General features: G+C 45.2%; 2 protein-coding genes across 5 annotated transcripts in view; both read left to right on the top strand.

Annotated features, from left to right (window-relative positions):
* Positions 1-8,701, top strand: part of LOC141963970 (uncharacterized protein F13E9.13, mitochondrial-like) — a 46,488-nt gene extending 37,787 nt beyond the window's left edge. For all 3 annotated transcript variants that reach the window (XM_074913732.1, XM_074913729.1, XM_074913735.1), the window contains one exon: positions 8,138-8,701. In XM_074913732.1, the coding sequence (XP_074769833.1) occupies positions 8,138-8,235 (98 nt within the window). In that variant the 3' untranslated portion in view covers positions 8,236-8,701. The remainder of the gene's footprint in view (positions 1-8,137) is intronic.
* Positions 8,702-11,915: 3,214 nt separating this feature from the next.
* On the top strand, positions 11,916-19,533 carry LOC141963972 (protein C19orf12-like). Of its 2 annotated transcripts, XR_012634243.1 has the most exons (5): positions 11,916-12,075; positions 13,505-13,797; positions 14,716-14,802; positions 16,244-17,162; positions 19,196-19,533. XR_012634243.1 is itself a non-coding variant. In XM_074913736.1 (2 exons), exons 1-2 carry the CDS (start codon positions 11,916-11,918, stop codon positions 13,768-13,770), a joined length of 426 nt encoding a protein of 141 aa, XP_074769837.1. In that variant the 3' UTR covers positions 13,771-14,550. The 2 variants fall into 2 exon arrangements, 1 of the variants encoding a protein (XP_074769837.1); XM_074913736.1 differs by lacking the exons at positions 14,716-14,802; positions 16,244-17,162; positions 19,196-19,533 and having other exon boundaries at positions 13,505-14,550.
* Positions 19,534-20,314: the final 781 nt, after the last annotated feature.

Raw genomic sequence — 20,314 nt, 5'->3', positions numbered from 1 at the left:
GATAATTCTGTTTGCTGTTACCACTAACTATGGCATACAGGATATGTCCTGACAGTTGGGACCTCAGCCAGTAAACCATTTAAGCTTTTGTTAGTATTTAAATAGGTGCATGGTTTTAAATTTACATTTGAGTCTGTCGTTGTTAGTGTAAATATATGCTTGAGTGTGTGCTTAAAAACCTCTTCTGATTCAGCATCCTTATTGTGCTGGGTTTGTTATCCCACCGTTACTCCATGACTATACTGGGAGTTGATGGGATGGTGTGCCAGAATAGATGTTTTTTTTCCTAGGCTGAAGGTTATAGGTGCAAGAGCAGGAAGATGCTTCCTCCAAAGAGCTGAGCAGCTAGTTGGGTGTAGGTTGTAGCAAGGGTTCCCACCTCCTCAGGCTGCGGTCCCCTTCCCAGTGTCACTCAGTGCTGGGCACTCTTGTACTAAGAACTGATACCTGACAGGTGCAGTTGCCTGTGATTAATTTGGTTCAGCTCTACTGTTGTCCTCACTGGGAATTTCAGCACCACTGTTTTTATGCATTAATTGGTATAAATAATTACTATTCAGTCCCTGACTATGCATCCCCAGGCCTTACCCTTGTGAGTTCTAGTGACTTAAATAGTCTCATAATTTTTTTTCAAATAAATTTTTCCACAAAGAGTCCCTTATTGCTTGTTACCTGATTTATTATGGATATTGGTTCTAGTCCCATTTTTTCAATTCCCACCAGATTGCATTCCTGGATTTTAGTTATCTATGTGCAGTTTAGGTGTGTGATTATCTGCCTGACTCTGGTTAGTTCTCCGTTGTGTACCACATTGTGCTTACCAAGCCTGTGTAACAAAAATGTTCTAAATTGTTAAGGTGTTATATTACCTCTCTTGAGTGTACATGTTGTTTTAAAAGGAATTTGAGTCAGTGTTGAGTTGCTTCTATGTTTGTAATTAATCTAAAATATTTAGTATAGCAGCTAGATTTTTTCCTTGTTAACTGTGCTTTACTGAGATTTCATGATCTACAGCACACCCTAGTGATACCTGGAAATTACAAAGTTAGACCCAGTCAATTTTACTTCCTTTGTGGTGAAGGCAAACTTAGGATTCCAGTAAGCAAAGTCTATGAAAGTAAATGCTTTTGTATTCAAGATGTGAAGCGGGTTGAATCCCTTGGTTTATGAAACAAAAAACAGCCTTAGAAATTGAGACTCCAGGATATTCTTCTGTGAAAAGAACATCTGTATAATGAGTTTATCTGTTCTGCAGTCTGTATTGTTGGATGTATTTTACAACAGACCATGGGGAAAAGCAACCCAGGGTTGTGTGAGAAGGGAGGAGAATATTTGTTGGGTTTCCTTTTAGACTGGAGAGATGTAAATAAAGCATTGTGGAGGAAACCTGCAGGCAGTCTTCACAGGTCAGAAGCCCAAATGATCATTTACTGTCTTATGGCCAGAACATTAAAATTTAGGCTAGATATTTAATTCCTGCTTTTACAGATGGTTAGGTCACTTAGTTTTTCAGGTGATGGTACCTATCTGAAAACTACCTAGTTTTCGGTGGCCAACAGGTCTATATGATCCTGCAGAGGTATGTGCACCTACTTAACTTTTTAGGCTACCTTGCACTCATCTTTTTCTGGATTAGGATCTCTATTTTGATAATCTGGTTTATTTTTAATTCTCTGAATGCACAGAATGGCAAGGGTTATGAATTGGATGCCCTTGACCCCCCTGGTAGGGTGAGAAAATAGGTTTGAGAAGGACTCTGAGAAGGAAGTTTAATTATATTATCAAGGAGGCAGGCAGATATTTATCAGAGATTAAATCAAAATGGTGATGTGTGGATAACACTGAATGGAACTGAAAACAATATGAGCATCAGAGAAGAAGAGTGTAGGCCTTGTATGTTACAGTGGTTGAAGTTAAATCTCATGAATTCTCAAAGAGAAACAGAATTCATCAGAGAGATGAGAGTTAACAATGTCCTAACCTCCCAGCATGTGAAAGCTGTAGCAAGTACCCACTGCAGATGCTGTCAGGCTCTAAAGCAGCTTGTGCAAGTTCAGTCTGCCTGTAGAGTTGCTGTTGTCATTGTTCACTACGGGTGCTTAAGCCCCAAACAACTAAGCTATCCCAGAAAAAGCAGGTTTGGCCAGTGAACATTGCATGCCAGCAGACAAGCAGTGCTGAGGCTGTTCTTATTTTCATGAAGGGCCATGAAGCCCGGACAAGTGCTTATACCAGTACCCTTGACCAGCTTGCAGCTCCAGCTTGGCTCAGCTGAAAGATCCAGTCCTGTATCTCTGTTACATCTACAGAGTGTTAATTGACTATGTGAGGCAAAGCTAAAGGTGGTGCCCTCCTTTCTGGCTCGCTCATGCATGACAAATCTCTAATATTCTTTGGAGAGACAAGTTTCCTCTCAGACCTCTGCATTTCACTCTTGTCAGGTAATCCAAACAATAATGGAAATGAGCATTCTGGTTTATGTAAATAAAAACAAAAAGTTTGCAATAATTTATGGTGTTTATTTAAATGACATGCAAATTACTTTGTGAAACTTAGGGGGGAAAGCAGCACAACTGAAACAGCACAATTGTTTCCAAGAACATTCATTTCAAATCCACATACAATATTTCATTCATGCTTAATTATTTCCCCAATGCTAGTCTAAGCATTACTAGTTTCCTTTGTCTTTTTGCTTTTGCATGCAGTGTGATTAGCAAAACTGCTTGTGCTCTACCAACTCCTGCACGTACGGGGTTTAGCCTCATTGTTCAAGGGGTGGAGCAACAAGCAATATGAACACTCATGCTGCCAAATTTGGCACACGTGAGCCCTCCAAAGTATACAGATATCACCCATTTCATTTAAAGCCCTGTCCATTTTTTTGCATTGCTACCATAATGGCAACTCCATTGTCTGGGTGTATTATTTGAAGCAGCTTTTCTCCCATTGTTTGTGCACTGTAATCCTCGCGGTTTCTGTAGTCATCGTGAGCAGCTTACTTGAAAGAAATCACTTAGCTCTCACAGATCACTCTCTCTGAACCTGCTGGCAAAGGAACGGGCCATGACTAAAGCATGAGACCTGTGATCTTTCTGAAGAAAATCTCTTCAGTAGAGTTTATAATTTGTTGCTTTCATGGGGCTCTGTTCTCAGGGTTTGGACTCAGTGTTATCTTTCGTCCCCCATGGATTTTTCTACAAGGCATGATGGGAATGTAGGCTGAAAAAAAGACTAATAATGCTGGCTGTGGATGTGTACCCTAACAACATTTTACACACATTTCAAATACTGGCAAAGGGAGACATCTACTGTTTGACAGAAATTAAGGACAGTTGTTTATTCTAATTGCAGCAAAATCTTAGCCTTTTATTCTTCCATGACATTGAGATTGACACATCCTGCTGTGAGTCTTTTCAACAGACTTTTGAGAACTTAATGCTTGTCTACTTAGGGCAGAATGAAAGATCCCCTGGAACTTATCATAGAGAAGGAGCCGCCCAGATCTTTCTAGTCTGCTTGGCCAGTGCCCTCTACTCCAGTGTCTCTCATGGTTGTGTATATTCACACTGTTGTAGGTAAAGCTATTTGGTATTAGCTGTTCTTTATCAATTATGACCATTATGGTTTTGCATGCACATCATTTTATTTCTGAGACAGTCATTTTGTGATGTTTTTAAGGCAGTGGTTCCCAAATTGAGGTCTGCAGAAAACCAGCAAAGGGCCTCTTTGTAGTTTGCAAAGACTCTCCAGTTCTTTTTGTTTCTTAAGTCTAGATCACATTATGGTACAACTATAAATATGGTATAAACACTGCCCTGCTCTTCACTTACTTTAGCAATAGCTATTTATACAACTCTCTTATAGCCATACAGGCATCATGTGTGATCCCAAATGGTGACACCCTTGTGATTCCAAGTGAAGCGGAGAGGTGGCCCAGGAGACAGTATTAAAATATAACACGCTGAACTGTGTAAGTCTCAAAATCCCACTGTAATACATTTTGCAGTGACTTCTAGAAGCTTTGAATCTGGTCCATCATTGTAGAGAGTGATTCAAATTCACCTTTCCATCTTCTTGCCTCCAACCTATCATATGAGAAGAGACAATTGGGCAATACACTGTGTACAAGCTGGCTTCTTCATTTCCACGCTGCTACCTAGCTGACTGAGAATTCCCCTCTTGCCTGCCACGTTATCAGAACTGAGACCCAGGAAGGCTGGAGAGAGCTGTTCTGTGTTCCCAGAAGAACAGGAAACTTAGTCTTAATGGCTTTGTATCTTTGGGCTCTCATTCAGCACCTGTGAAGTCAGTGTAAGTTTGGAAGTGAAGTCAGCCAAGGAGCCTTGACTCTGATGGGATTTAAGTCAGCTGCTTTGTGCTTACTCTTTGTGTCTCTGAAGTACTATATGTTTGGGGTCAGAATTATATGTAGCTGAACATCTACTATTCTCAGACTCCACAAGCACAGGTTACGGTGCAGATTTCTCACACCACTGAACAGTATCAATCATGGAAATCTATCCCCAATGTTATTCCATACACCTTTAAATGTCATCCCATCCTTGATAGTAGAATGCTTTGTTCTTTAACTGAATTCACAATACACAATTTAGATCTGATTTTGAACTTTGTCTACTTTATGTATGCCCTTTAATTAGAGGTTTGAAGAAAGCTCACATGCACTTTTCTTGGATACATTCTGCAAAAGAGTGTTGAATAGAGGAAGTGGCTGTAGGAGACCACTTTTTTAGCTCCTGTATGGAAACCTTGCAGGTATTTTGTGTAGCTATTTTTTAACCAGGGTTTTATTTCCACTTCAGCGTTCATGCATACATGTAAACTAATTTCAGGACACTGACTTTTACATTCAGATTTGCTATAGCTTTTTCTGAAAAGGTCACAAAATGGCTACTCTGTACTGGTAAACACAATTCTGAATGAGGCTTCTGAGGAAGTAAAAAGCCAGCACAAATGACTACTATAATAAGAGTCTGAAAGAGCAGAAGATTGGTACACCCTTAAGGGTATGCCTTAAGGATCTTTATGGATTGTTATGCAGTTAAGGATATGCCTTAAGTATCTTTAACAGCTCACTTGGATAGTGCTAGCTAGCAATAGATGCTTTCTTCCAAAGCACCAGCCTATATTTTTGCATCATCTTTCAAGACTGAGCTGATATATGCAATTAATAGTGTTTTGTGACCTTCTGCACCAGCAGTCCATCTTTTTGGCATTGAAACTGATTTTGTCCAATTTGCCATTTTATCACCTGAGATTGTGCAGGGAGACCAGAGAAGCACCTTTTACAGCAGCAGTGAAATGATTTAGTACAGTGATACTGTTCTTCAAATTCAAACTGTTTCCTACAAGCTGATGAGGCGAACCTCCTCTTTGCTTAATGTCACATAAGGTACATTGAAAGGCTGTGAAGAGACAGATGTTCTATATCTTCACTTCATATGCAAAAACCTGTTATATCCTTTATTTGCATTCAATTAGAAGTCAGACCCTGATGAATATCTAATGTAGGAAATGGGGAAAAGATCTGCCATCAAGCATATGTTTTGCTTGTAGTGGATCTCTGTAACCTAGTATTGTGTCTTCCTGTAGCGATTCGGTCATTTTTACTATTTTATTTACACCTGCATGCACAGAGGTGAAGAGTGTTAATAGATGAAAATTGGAGCTGAGTTCCTGCTTTTAGAAATGTTGCCTTTTTTCCATTGTAGAGAGTTCTGGAGAAAGCACCATTCCTTTTAAACAGTCAAGCAGTTGCAAAATTTCCATTACTAAGTGGCTCTGTTTAAGGATTGAAATGATATAGCATTACTTTTATATTCATTTTCTCCTTCAATATACATTCTGCCTTGTTTGATCTTGTGAAGCTTACCGTTTTCTTGGTAATCCAGAGTATATCAGGATCCCAGAAGTTATAACACTGTATTGTTGTCAGGAAGGGAAGGTTCAAATTATAAATGTAATACAAAGCAGAAGTGGCAGACTCTTTCAGAACAGATGCTGTATTCCCCACAACCCTGTAAAAGCATGCATACTGGGGTTATATAGTATCTAGAGAGAGATGTATGTTGTCTAGAGCCCTAGATGTTAAACTGGGATAAGCAAAGCAGTTTTTCTTCACTGCAGCATAGGATTTCCCAGACTTCTGGGGGAACTGATAGAAATCTCTTACACTCCTAAACTTGGATATGATTAGAAACCTGCTTTGTTACATCTTCCATCCCCTTTCTTCTCTGTGGACCACTCCCATCATGCACGCATTCTGGGGAACACATGACATTTCTTCCTTTTTCCTCTTTCCTTCTTGCTTTGATGTAACATTGTAAATTAAACCATCCTTACCCATATCCGAGTTAACACACTGACACAAAAGGAAAATCTTGAGTATTTTTAGGTGCTTTGCAAACTTGAGGCATGTGCAAGTAATATAGATCCCTTTGCTTAAGTTTTGTTTCTTTCCTGCCATTGTGATAGTAAGAAATTTAAAGATTAAAAAAAAAAAAAAAGTGCAAGTAGATGAAATGATGAAACTAAGTTTGTCACTTTCAGTTGCTTAATCTTCATGTTTTCTTCGGGAATCTCTGGCATAGAAGAGAATTCAGAGAAACAGGGTTTTTTTGTCCAACAAGATTAAGTGCCTCATCTTAAAAAAATCTGTCATGATTTCCTGTGAAGGTAATAGGTATTTCAGATGATTGCATCATGTATTTCTGGACAGTTCTTACAGACTGAGCCTGCTCCTGATGGGCATTTTCTTGAGACCCTGTAAGGAGCAAGCTGAAAGCCAGAATGAATCATTCTGTTGTTAGCCACAGTCCACCTCCAGCTGAAATCGTTCCTGGTGCCCCTCAACGTATCTCCTAGGATGTCAAAAGCTATGAAAATATGCAGTGAACCCAGGATGCTGAGGACATGCTGAACTGCCTTGTGGTTGTTTTAGGTTCTTGCTGTATGTTAAGGAGGGATTTGGCAGAAATCCGCTAAGTGGCTCATCAAACCAGAGTGGCAATGCACCATTGCTGCGGTTGATTTTGACCGATGATTTGAGGATTTTGGGGGGTGAAAGGGATTTTTTTTCTCTTGATTTTTAAAAGCATAGAGTCCCTAGTAGCCTGGAGAGGAAAAAGATGTAAAACATCCTGATAAAGTGGACAAAGAGAACTATGATCTAGGAATAGTAGTAACAAATTCTAAGAGCCCAGCATACTGCAGTGAATATAGTGAGATTCCTGGCAGGAACTGATTTGCAGCAGGAGCAGAACCCACCTTGAACTGCTCTCACTCCACTCTTAGAATTTAAAAAGCTCGTGAACCTTTATCTCTGGTATTAATTATCTGTTAAGAGTGGATGTTGGAATGTGCACAAATACACACTCGAATTAGTGACAGATCCAGCCAGAATACACAGTCCTGTACCAGAGAATACAGCCAGCAGAGGTGTCCCTGCTTGTGTTTAGGATGTCTGTTCCCCGAACAGCGCGCACGGAGCCGAACTCCGGTGATGGCGAGGTGTGGGGAGCCACCAGATGGAGCCCGCCGGGTAGCAAACGTGGTCGGGACTTGCTGCTTCAGTAAGACCAAAAATAGGACTTCTGTGCTGTTGTTTAGCCCAAACTCACAGAATGTTTGGTGGAACATGTGGTGTGCTGATTCACGTGTGTTGGCTAACGCTCACCGAGGAGAATACCAGGCATGCAGTCGGATGCTGGCTGGTCCCTATGTACGGAGTCAAATCTTAATCCAGCTGACTCAATAACCAGACTCTCCTTGACTTCAACAGGGTCAGAATTCCTCTGAGAATGTAGTATGATTTACAGCAGCATGTACATCTTTAAAGGATACACTCTGCACTGTTACCTGCTATTTTTGTTTTAGTAACTTCTGCCATGGAAAAAAATAGCATCATAAACACCTGCTTATGTGGTCTTAGTAACCTGTGGTTATTTTTAACTGGAGTAGTGAGGTATAGAGTGATAAAAAAAAACCAACAACAACCTCTTTCGATGGTTGGCAGACTTAATTGCTTTTAATTTTCCTCATCAGAAAGCTGCTTACAGCTGGAATTTGGGTCGTTACTTTTAAAAATGTACATGGCATTTTGGTTCTTTGCTCATTTTAGGAATTGCATTTGCTTTTTACATCCAAATCATAAAAAATCAAGAGCACCAGCAGACCTGCAACATTTTGAGTTGTTACACAGAGAGTTATTTTATGTGATCATATAAAGCATGGGGAGGTTAAGAAGTCCTCAGTGCAGTCACAGGAAATGGACAAAAATGGTGAGTTATATTCCTCCGTCTTTTCCTCATCCTGCTTTTTCATCTTCTCAACAAGTAACTGAGGGGAGATGGTTTACCTTAAATCCGAAATGGAATCAGAAATTAAATCATAATAAAGGTTTAGCTGACAACAACAAAAACCTCTGTTAATAATCCGTTCTTGGGAAATGGCAGCATTTTTAACATTAGGCAGTAACTTTCCAAAGATTGTACCGGTGTTAAGAAGCAGTGTGATATTTCAAGCGCCATATGTGACACAGCTGTTTAACGCTGCTTCAGTGCGGATCGTGTTTGATTACATATGGTGCTATATCAGACTGGCAGGCTGCGCTTTACCGAGCTGATGACTGAAATAAACCTGGATGAAAAGTACACAAAAATACTCTCCGTTGATGCTCTCGGATTACAGGCAGGGACGTCCTGGCAGCATTCTGTGCCCCACAGCCCCTTTCTTCCTCCCGGGGAAGGGCTCAGCTGGGGCCGGGCGGTGCTCTTCCAGAACAGATCCTGGAAGCCCAGGGGCGTTCTGCCGTCTCCTTCATAAAGGCCGTGTCCGCGCAGAGGAGCCCGGGTGCTCCCCGGGCCGCGCTGAGCACTTCCCCGATGAGCACCGGGCTCCAGGAGAGCGGTTCTACCGCGCCTGACCTCCGGCCTGGGCCGGGCCGCTGAGCCAGCGCCGCCCCGGGGCGCCGGGCCGGGTTTGCTGCCGGTGCCGCCGCGGGGGCAGGCGGCGGCACGCCGAGGCCGGTTGCCTAACGCCGCCGCGGGCTGCGCGCTCTCCCCGCGGGGCCAGCGCGGGAGCTGCTGCAGCGGCCGCCGGGCCGCTCCCCGAGGCCGGCCGCCGCCAGGCGCGGAGGTGAGGGCGGGCTGCGCGGGCCCGGCGCTCCCGGCCGGGGCAGCGGCCGACGCCGGAGGGGCCGTGGGGCGGGCAGGAGGCCGGGCCGGGCTGCGCGGGGGTCGCCCCGCCGGCCCCGCTCCTCCCCCGGCGCCGCAGCCGTTTCCTGCCCGGCCTTGAGCGAGCCGGGCGCCGCGCCCGCTGAGGTAAGCGGGAGGGAGGCGGGAGGGAGGGAGGGAGGGAAGGGCCGCGCCGGGGCTCGGCGCCGGCCCCGCTGTCCCCTCCGCTTCCCGGGAGCTCCCGCCCGGCCCGGCCCGGCCTCTGCCGGCTGCGCGTGTCGCGGCGGCCGGGAAGGCCCCGGCTGGGGCCGCGGCAGCCGGGCGCTGGGGGGAGCGGGGCCGCGGCCCAGGGTCCGGCGGGTGCCGGGGCTGCCCCGGGGCGGGCGGCGGGGGGGGCCTGGGCCCTGGCTGCCCCCCCGGCCTCTGGGGCCGCCCCGGGTCTGAGGCCGTCACGGGGAGACGGCGAGGGGAGCTGGGAGAATCTTCAGGTCCGAGGGAACGCTCCTTTGACTTGTGCTTTCTTTTACCTTGCGGCTGTATCATCGTTTCAGTGATAGTGAACCTGAAATGGGCGTTGTGGGAAAGTAAACACAAAAATACGTGAAGTGTAATTAAATTTCAGCTGTTTGAAAGAGTTTATAATTGCATTTTATGCTCAGCCTATTTTAGTCATAAAGATTTTAATAAATTTTAAAACATTGAGAATATGAGGATTACTTTTAGTGAGCCGAAGCTTGCATTTTTGTAGTGAGTCAGGGAAAGCATCTTCCATTTTCAGGCTTAGTTTGGATTTGGAAGATACCACTGCAGTGTGCTGCGCCAAGTACCTCTACAGGGGAGCAACCTCGGCTATTCCTGTTTTCCAAGTGTTAGTTCTTTTTTCTTTTTTAACGGAAGGTTGGATTGGTTTAGGTTCAGTATAAGCTACCTGTATCTTTTGTTTTAAAAAAAAAATAAATCTACCTTCTATGTACATGTGATTATATTTTTAATCATACTGAATATTTTTTTCTTTGGTTTTGCCCTGTAATCCCTTTCCTCAGTTGGCACACGGAATCGAAGAAACTTGCTTAATGAGCAAGCTTAAACCGTACTGTTCAGTGCTGAGTCCTCGGGCCTTATTTACTGAACACTCCTCCAGCTCTGCTATGGGGTTGGACTTTCTCAGTTTGACTTTAGGGGTTTTCCTCTGATCTCTGAATCGGTGTCTTTCATTAGTATTGAACCTATTTTTGCAACATGAGATGTGGATATTTTTAGTATCTCTATCTGTTCTCCTATCATTAAAGTAGTTACATTTGAATTTGGTTGTTATTTTGAGGCTCAGCATCATTGCAAATATTGCTCTGAGACGGCAGGATGGATCCTGGGAAAGTTGGATCATAGTAGCCGTTTCTGAAAAGTTTGATTCAGATGACTGGCTTAAGTGCAAGCAAACATCAGGGGCAAAATAAGGGGTAAAATGTTTTCTTCAGGTAGACGCTTTTTTTTTTTTTTTTAAGCAGAGAAGCTGTACTGTTTCTTCATGCAGCTTCTTTCCTTGGTCACCGCACTTGCTGGCACTGGCAAATCTGAGGCGTGTGTTTCTTCTGTTGTGCCTCCTGATTTACCTGCTGTGACAAGGCAAGCAACCAGGGGAAAAGAATATTTCATATGCAGAAATTCTGGAAAGGTGCCCTGTTATCAGTTGGGTTTTCTTGGGGCTGGATTCAGTGCAACTGCCTGGCTTCCCATGGCTGCAGGATTGGGGGTGGAACATTCACCCGGGCATGCCCCGCTGCCCTTTTTGTCAGCGGGGGCCACAGCAATGGCGATGGGTAGCCACGCTCTCTGTGGGCCTCTACAGAAATGAGTGGGCTTAGACAGGCAGCAGCAGCAAGTGAATGAGGTGGGACAGGTTTGGTGTCGGAGGGATCGTTCTCGAGGGCAGATCTCTGCCCCATGCTGGGGACTTGTCACTGTGTGTAAGGGGGCTGAGGTCCCATCTCTCTGCCTCCTTGTACACGAGAGTCATCCCACGTGCCTGCTCTGAGCCCCGACTGCTGTGCACGTACACCCCTGCATTTCTGATGCCCTGTCTCCAGCGCTCCCCGTTTATTCCCAGGTCACTTGTCTGACTCCTCCTGAAATCTGTTCCCTTCCTCAGGCTCTCCTTGATTGCTACAGACAGCCTCCCGCCTTCAGAAATCAGTGTGGAAGTGGTTTAAGTGCGTAACAAAATGTGGAGAAGGGCTGATATGTGAAAACAAACAACTGATTTGTGGCAAGAATTAGGACAAGGAGAACATACCTGACAGACTTGTCCATTATCATCTGCTGCTTGCAGAAGAGTGAGGCTCTGATTTGTCTTTTTCCCCAGAGCTGTGCACGATGCTGAACAGACGTGGCAATAGCTCAAGACAGAGGCGATGGATAGATAGAAGAATTAGATCGAAACTTTCTTGTCCTTGTTCAGTCTTCTGATTTTTTGCATAAAAACAGACTTTCTGCTCTACTCTGTGCTTTTCTTTTGCAGATTCAGTAACCTTTAGCTATTTGGAAATGTATGTTTCCAAATGAAAGAGAAAGTGAATTTTTTTTTTCCTTTATTGACTGTGCCTCTGTCCTTTTGGTCTCACAGACTCCTGAATTCTGTTTTTTCCTAAAATACATTTAGCAGCAAGATGTAGTCCCTGTTACAGCAAACAAAATATAACTTAAAACATCTTTTCCAGTTTTGTCAAGATGCCTATCCATGTTGATGATGTGATGCAACTGTTGTGCCACCTCTCTCAGGTGAAGGGGATGAAAGCTGCTGTCAAACACTCTGCCCAAGGAGCACTGCTGGCAGGTGCAACAGCACTTCTTGGGGGTCTGGTGGGAGGTCCACCTGGAATCGCTGTAGGTAAGTGTGTTTTGCTTTAGGAACAAGGTAATGGTAGCAGTCAGGGAGGAGGTTGGTACCTGGTGGCACAGAAGAAAGGAAACTGGCGTGTAAAGCGAGGGTGTGTAAGTGTTCTTGGTCAGCCTTAGCAAGGGACAGGGTCATCTTCCCAATGGTCTTGTTAAAAATGATGTTTATTTCTGTTTTTTAAAAGTATCTGCTATTCACTCCTGATAAACTTGTTTTTTTTCCTCTGGAATTCATTATTCCATGTCTCTTTGCTTTTTATCCATGTATGGAGAATTACAGGAAGGCCAGAGACTCGTACGAAAGAGCTGTCTCTCCTCTGTGTTTTCTGCATTACAAGTTGTCTAGTTCGAAAGCTGCCTTGTCACTGAAGTCGTGTGGGCCTTGGTCCTTGAGTGCTGCTTACTCCTGAGAGCTTACTGGTATTGGAGTGTGCCTGCGTGAGGGTTAGCAAGGCTGAGTTATAAAAAGAACTAAATAATATGTGAGGAGTGACAACAGAAAATGCAAAACGAGGCTGTGTTTTTACTCCTGTTACAAGTACAGAACTGAATAGCCAGAAATAATATTTTGACAAACTGAATTTTGGAGGCAGGGTCTGCTCTGATGCCACCCCTCTGTCGTGAGGGTTCTCCCTCCTTCCACCAGGATGTCTGTGTCCCTTGGCCACAGTGCCAGTCCTGTGAACTGGTGTGGGAGAGCACGGTCTTGCAAGTTAGACTGGTAATGCTGTGAAAGAGAACAGCTGTGTAGGAGCTAATGCTGGTTTCTCAGCAGCACCCACAGTCACATCAGCTGTAGAGGATCCCACTGCTGTTACCTTGATGACCAGAAACCACTCTCCTTACCTGAACATTTCTTGGCTAGCTGGGGTAGGTGTTTTGAGTGAGGTGTTGATTTGGGAGATGAAAGCAAGGAATGTGTCTAACCTCTGGAAGCTGATGGGTTTGGTGACTGTGAGCACTTTCTGAGAGGTGGACTTTGTGGGAGTGGAGGCAGCAATGTGTGGCTCTACAGAAGCAGAAAGCTTGGATGGGTCTGGGAATCTCTCCTAAGAGATTGTGTGCTCATGGCACTGATGAGGCAACTGTTGGTCTGGTGTTTTCCCTGGGCGTGGTTTCATCTAGTAGTAGACTTTACCTGAAGCAGGGCCCTGAGGAGTGTTGCTTTGTTTCTGATTCCTAGCTTGAAGCTATTATCTTTGATTGTGTAAAGAGTTCCTTTGTGTTTGCTGTGGGTGAAAAAAGCTTTAAAAAATACTTCTTGGTGCATTGAACATGGTGTATAAACCTGGTTAAATTAGACACATATGCAACTCTGCCTTGATTTCTAATAAAGGTGGCAACATTGCTGATGAAGGCTGTGGGTAGAATTCCAGGTTTTAACATGAACTGGTCAAGAGTGACATCTCTCTCTTTTCTAGGAGGAGCATTTGGTGGATTGCTGGGTGCCTGGATGACTGCTGGACAGTTCAGGCCGGTCCCTCAGATTTTATTGGAATTGCCTCCTGCTGAGCAGCAGAAGCTCTGTGATGAAGCTGTTGTTGTTATCAGTCACTTAGATTGGACTGATATTGCTCAGCTGACTGCTCTTGTAATGGGAAATGCAGGTCTCCAACAGAAGTTGACAGCAGTTCTGATAAATTACCTCTCCAAAGAGCTAAGAGCAGAGATACAGTATGGAGAATGAACCTATCCAGAGCAGGCTTTTTACAGTGTAATAATTTTTTTCTGACAATTGTGATTCTTCAATGTAGCAATTATTAGTTATCAGTACTAATTATGAATGTAGGCAGATCTCAGTATTAGTTTGGGGTTTGGAGGTTTTTTGGGGGTGTTTTTTTTTTCTTTTTGGTAAGGATAGTGTTAGATTACTGCATTATCCTGATGCTGACTTGTAATTTTGAATTATGCTGCACAAGGACTGAATTCAAAGTCACTGAAAGGAATCATGCTTCTCTTATGCTAATGTATTAGTAGTTAAGCTTTTCAAAGTCTATGTGTTTTAGTTAGGAGATTTAATCTTGTTTGTACACATGCTTTAAATTTCTTCTGTGAATGACATCTAGGTGCCAAAGTAGTTGGGGCACCGAAGAATTTTACCTAATGTCGGTTTCAGTCCTGGAAAGCAAAGTGTATTACTGTGAATTCAAAGATCTCAATCCTTACTTTAATCTTTATCTAATGTTAATTGTAACTATTAGATATGTACTTCTTTCTGTAAGATGTGAAGCCAATGCCTAAACAAGGTTTAAAGCAACAGGTAAACAAACTGTGCAAAGTTAGTAGTTCAGCATGTCCTATAATGGGAAAGCATTGCAATAATTCTAAGAAAAACTGAAAAATGAGGAGCTGAATCTGCCATGTTTGTACTATCCCTAGGGTTAGGGTTGTGATTTCAGCATTGGTTTCTTGACTGAATCTGCACAGCTGGTCCTTTGTTTTCATTAAAGTGTTCATGAGAAGCATCCTAGTGGCCTCTGTTTTGCTTTAAATAAATGAGCTGTTCTTTCCCCTAGAATCCATTTTTCCCCTAGAATCAAGACTTACCTGTGTGTATGTGGTGAGATTTCTAGAGGTTGAATTTTAAACTCAGAAGTTGTATTGTATACATTTGATTGATTTACATCTGCAGGTACCGTTTGCTGTTAACAGGGCAGGGACTGTTCTTCTCATCTGAAAACACTTTTTCGGTGATGTGGAAGACAGACAGAAGTGAATGGTAAGTGGACACTCCTTAGGCTGTGTCACAGATGAAAGTCTCTCACACAGTTATGGTTTAACAGAAATTTAAGATTATTAATGGTATGAAGTAGATCAAAGGTTACATTTTAGCAGCACGTAATGGTTGATTGATTTAAAGACTGACAAAGTGATTTCATACGATATGATTAAAATAGCTACTTGATTACAGATTTGAGCATGACCAGAGTCACATTGTCTTACTACAACGTATTCTGAATCATATATATGTAAAACACAAGACGTACACACACAAAGAGCATGGAAACATCTGGCTATCGAGTGAAATGATATAGAGATCCACACTCGTAAAGGCAAATGTGCTCAGGCAAACACATGGAGAGGTGAAGAGGTGGGTGGAAGAGGCTAGCCTACAGTTAAAATTTGTCCCTTCTCAAGTCTGGAGCAAATACTAGCAGTGCATTGGTATTTCTCAGCAGATGGTAACTGAGATTCAAGAAACAGTGGACAGAAGTGGCTTTGTGGACAGAGGGTCATCAAACTTTGAGAAGTCTGAGCCTGAGAGATGTCCCAGCTCAGGGGAGACGCTGGTCAGAGCCCACTGCGATCCAGGAGAGCTCAAAGGGTCTTGCTTAGAATCGCTCTTTATAGGTTCTGAGATAATTGGCTCTTGGCAGGTACTTTGCCGTCTCAGTCCAACGCAGACGATGGAACATTCTGGTACTTTCTACCAGATGTGCAAGCCCAGAACTCGCTAGATCTTGGAGTTTTGGTATCACCCCCGTTGGGCCACAACCCAAGTTGGATGTAGTAAGTTGTCAGGAGATACGGACCCTTACTGTTGTTGTTAAGTGATAAGAGGGGGGGGAGCAGGAACCAAGTGTGCTAAGGGAGTGCCTTAACACTCTGGTCCACTGCCTTTGTCGTTGTCCTCAAGTGCTTGGAGAGGAGGGGGTAGAAACCAAGTGGGCTAAGAGGGCGCCTTAGCGCTCTGGTCTACTGCCTTTCCTGATCCGTGTGACCTGACATGTCGTCCGTTTCCCAGCGATAGGGAAGATAGGCCTGGGGAGCGTTAAGGAGTGCCTTAGTGCTCTGGTTCTCTGCCTTTGCCTATTCACCCTGGGCTGCCATGTGAGGCGGGCGGAATATTGCACTGAGCACCGAGCAGCCCAGGAGGTGTGGGACGGGGCTGCACCACCACACTCTGCCATAGTTTCATAATGTGAAGCCAGACGTCAGTGTCTGTTCAGTTTTTAACAATCTTTCAGCCTTCACTGTCGTGCGAAGGGGGCTGGTGTCATATGGGTACCAGTAGAAGTTTGGTCCAAGTAGCTGGGAGTTCTGCATGGGCCAGTCCAGCTTATGTTCAGCCCTGCTGCCCCTGAGCTCCCGAGAAGCTTTAGGCTCCGTGCCACAGAGCAGCATGCTCTTAGTTGGTGTAACAAATTTCCCTTCCATAGGTTTTCAGACGACCGAAGTAGAACCAGGAAGAAATGCATCGAATTGTGTTTGTTCTCTGCATCATTACTGAAGAGGTTTGGTACTCGTGGAACTTGCTGGCAGGTGGCAGGTGCCTCTTTTCAAAGTGCTAGCAATAGGATTGCAGTCTGGTCTGAAACACGTTTCACTGCTGGCAATGGAAGAAGAAGAGAATCCAGCTCAAGTGTTCATCTCAAGTGAGTTTGGACGTACGAGAACTGGGAAATAACCACTTCTGGTTGTGGAGATCCTGATACGTAACTACCGAGGGAGAATGAGCGTGGCACCCCACCGTGGTTCTGTTGTTTGTATTTCAGTGGGTCATGACAGTTCATACGGTTGAATGCTGCAGAAGGATCACATTCTACCCCTAATGCTCTGACTACAGCCCTACGCTATGGGATTGAGGTCACCATGATGTTTGGTATGTCTCCTTATGCAGGGATTTGGGCAAGTTGAAAGAACTCTTCAGCAGATTTGATCATCTGAGGAGAAGACCAGCTGCACAGCATGTGTTAATATCCATCTGTTGCTGTTCTTGGGTAGAGACATGGCTGTCCACCGCTGCATCCCTTGCTGGTATTGGAAACAGCTACAGGCAGGGGATGGCATCTTCAGAAATCCATTCCAGCTGCATAATGTCCGGGCTGCGTGTAAGGCACGGCCATCGCCTAGGAAACGACGTAACGCCGTGCCAGCACTTTCAGAGAGCAGCTGAAAGACTCACTGTGGGGAGGTGTACATGCTTACATAAAGAAACCATCTGTGATGCTGCTTGTTAGCCTGCTTTGGTTGGAGATGTGTCAGAAAGTCGTGGTTTAGCCCCAGCCGGGATCTAAGGAGCACACAGAAGAGTAAAAGTGAGAAAACTCGTGGGTTGAGATAAAGGCAGTTTTCCAGGTAAAGCAAAAACCACGCACACAAGCAAAGCAAACCAAGGCATTCGTACAGCGCTTCCCACTGGCGGGCAGGGGCTCAGCCATCCCCAGGACAGCCGGGCTCCGTCACACGTAACGGTGACTTGGGAAGACAAAGGCCATCACTCCGAACGTGCCCCCTTCCTCCTCCTTCCCCCAGCTGTATGTGCTGAGCACAGGGCGTGGGGTATCCCTTGGGTCAGCTGGGGTCACCTGTCCTGGCCATGCTCCCTCCTACTTCCGTGTGCGCCTGCTGGCTGGCAGAGCACGGGAAGCAGAACAATCCTTGGGGTAGGATAAGCACTGCTTAGCCACAACTAAACATCAGGGCGTTACCAACATTATTCTCATACTAAATCCAAAGTACAGCACTGTGCCAGCTACTAAGAAGAAATTTAACTCTGTCCCAGCCAAAACCAGCACACAGAATCAAGCTAGGTTTTCACTGGCAGGGGGTGTATTCTTAGGTAAAAACTGCCTTTTGTTCCTTTGGGGCTTTTTTGGGCTTGATTTCAAAATAGAAAGTGGCTTGATTTCAAAATAAAGTGTTATGTAGCAAAGGGAGGGAATATTTTTTTTTAAAAAAAAAAAGCAACCCTGAATTCAAACATAGATTAGTATGAGATGTGCTGTCTTACGGCAATTAGATTATTTCTTAAATTCTGCCTGTCAAGGCTGGATCAGTACACGGATAACAGAGTTACCTTTTTCCATGAGAAGTGGGGTTAACTTTTTTTTTTTCTGCTCGTACTGTGTTAAATTTCTGGCTTTAATGAATTTGTATTAGATAACAAGTATCAGCCCAGCTACAGGCTCGACTAGAATTCATGTACGTGCCCTGCTGGAGTTGGCTTTTTGGTGATTATCGTCCGTGAGCTATGACTGCACCAATGTTTGGTGCAGCTGCATATCACATGTAGTTATGGTGAGAAGATACACAAGCAGGCAGAGGAGGGTGGTTTCCCCCTCATGATGCCTGCAGGACAAGTGGATTTTGTGAGCTGAGCAGCAGCCAGGTCGCTAGTCACCGTCACAGCACAGGCTTCCCACAGGTCCCGTTCCCGGTGGCATCGCGGGGACTCCCAGGCGTGGTCCCTGGAGGAGGATGAGAACTGCAACAGAGGCCTTGAACGCAGGGTGGGAACAGGGCGCTGGTGTGGTGCGCCTTGGTGGCACACCCGTGATACTGCTTAATTAGTTGCTATAGTGGTCATTAACTGGGGGTTTTACGGGGTTTTGGTGCGATCCTTGTGCTGTGCAGGGAAGAGGGTTCCCCGATTCACCCCACTGAGCCCCGAGTGCACCAAGAACCCTAAAAGCAGCCCAGTCCTGAGGTCCCATTAACTGACTGACGCTGAGTTTAGAGCAGGCAGTGAGGATCTCACCAGCAGCGGTTATCTGCCCCGAAGGTGACCGGGCAGAGAGCCGCTCTGAGCCCCAGAGCTGAGGTTCTGCAGAGTAAGTCCGTGTCCCCGCGAAGGAGGGTCTGGTGACTCAGCTCGTTTCCATCGCCACCGCTTACGTACTGCTCCAGTGCACGGGGCAGGGCTGGGGTGCAGCGGCTGCAGTCACCGGCTCCCAGCAACACTCCCCTCCAGGGGGGAGAGCTTGTGCTGCAGAGGCCTCGGGCGGGCCAGGATAGCCGCTCCTTTGAGGCGAAATGCTCTTCAGCACACACAGCAGAAAGCTACTGAGACCCAGCGTGTCACCTGTCTTTCGGGTGACACCTTGTTGATGGTTGCAGCCCAAAGGTGGTTTGCATGCCTCTTCTCTCTTCCGGGTGGTTTATAGGAAGTCAGTGTTGCAAAACTCACTGAAAGGTCTTATGGAAGGGGAAGGGGATTGTATTACTCAAAGTCATTAAGCAAACTGATTAAGCCTCTCCTCTGAGTGGTGCCCTCCTGCTTTCACATACACGTGTAACTGGGCATACATCGTTTATACCAGTCTTTATATTTCTGTGAAAAACTATGCAGATCCATGTGGAAATTCCGTTTTTCTGTTTTTTTCTCACAGTGCTGCCGCAGCTCCAGTTAGTGCTCGCTACTGACATGTAGGCAGAAGAAACCGAACACCTTTGCACTGCAGAGAGCTAAAGCTATAGGCCCCTATATGAGGTTTCATCTTTTCCTACGTAGAGATCACGGAAATCTGTGTCTTGTTCAGGCCGTAAGCCAGAAATCGAACATTCGTCACGTAACTGCAGTAAGTGTGGGATAATACTTCTCATTAAGTGTGACTTATGAATTCCAGAAGAGCCTAAGAGGTAAATATATAAAATTATTCTGAAGTCTGCAAAACTGAAGCATTCATTTCTCTGGACGACTGTTCAGAAGGCTTAGACAAACGTGAGCAATACAGCGTTCAACACTCCGTAGAGGCACTGCATTTGGCTGTCTGTACCTCTGCCATTCCCTCAAAGCAGTCTGGTTTGGTGTAGTGTCACTGCTGATCTTTCAACAGAGACAGCCCTTCAGCTGTCAGCAGGGTGGCGTGGTGGAAAGCCCATTTTGCTGGGCCTCTGAAGAGGTATCATCTTCAGTGGCTCTTCCGCTTGTTTGCTGGGTGACCTTGAATAACTTCCCGTCTCCATCCTCAGTGCATTTTTGGTTAAACTTTGTAACCTATCTATAAAATCATGATAGCACTCTTAGGCAGCTAACCACTCTCTGCTCTTGCACTCTGTTCTGCAGCTCTGGCCCCGTGCGGAGCCAAGGTGCCGCACACAGGGCAATGTGACCTTGGGCTGTCGAGGGGTTCCCCAGCACACGCTCACCCTTGCTGCCTTCTCACAGCTGGGCCATGCTCTGTAAGGCAGCTGGCACAGGACGATGCCTGCGAGGGGGTGTGCTCTGTGTTAGGGGACGTGGCTCCTCCTGTGGGCTTTGACAGGAGCGGGAACAAAGCCACAGAGAGGACTCGATGTCACATTTACTTTTCCCTCTGGTTTCCCTCAGGTGTCTCTGGCAGAGCCTTTGTATCTGGAACCACTAAGGCTCTGGTTCAACCTTATGTGTAACTCCTCTGATAAAAACCACCTGTGGCTTTTTTTTGTTGTTGCTGCCTGTTAGAGGAAAAGAGGCCTGTCTGGCCTTGAGTCAATGCTTTTGCCTTCTCAAATCCACTTTTTTCTAA

The sequence above is a fragment of the Athene noctua genome, chromosome 9, assembly GCF_965140245.1.
Source record: "Athene noctua chromosome 9, bAthNoc1.hap1.1, whole genome shotgun sequence".
NCBI classification, from domain to species: Eukaryota; Metazoa; Chordata; class Aves; order Strigiformes; family Strigidae; genus Athene; species Athene noctua.
The sequence above is the reverse complement of the archived record's forward strand: the minus strand, read 5'-3'. Positions and strand labels throughout refer to the sequence as shown.

Excerpts from the sequence above, each read along its gene's own strand:
- LOC141963972 (XM_074913736.1), top strand. The coding sequence starts at position 11,916 with ATGCCTATCCATGTTGATGATGTGATGCAACTGTTGTGCCACCTCTCT. Across the intron at positions 12,076-13,504 it reads TCCACCTGGAATCGCTGTAG|GAGGAGCATTTGGTGGATTG; the intron begins GTAAGTGTGTTT and ends TCTCTTTTCTAG.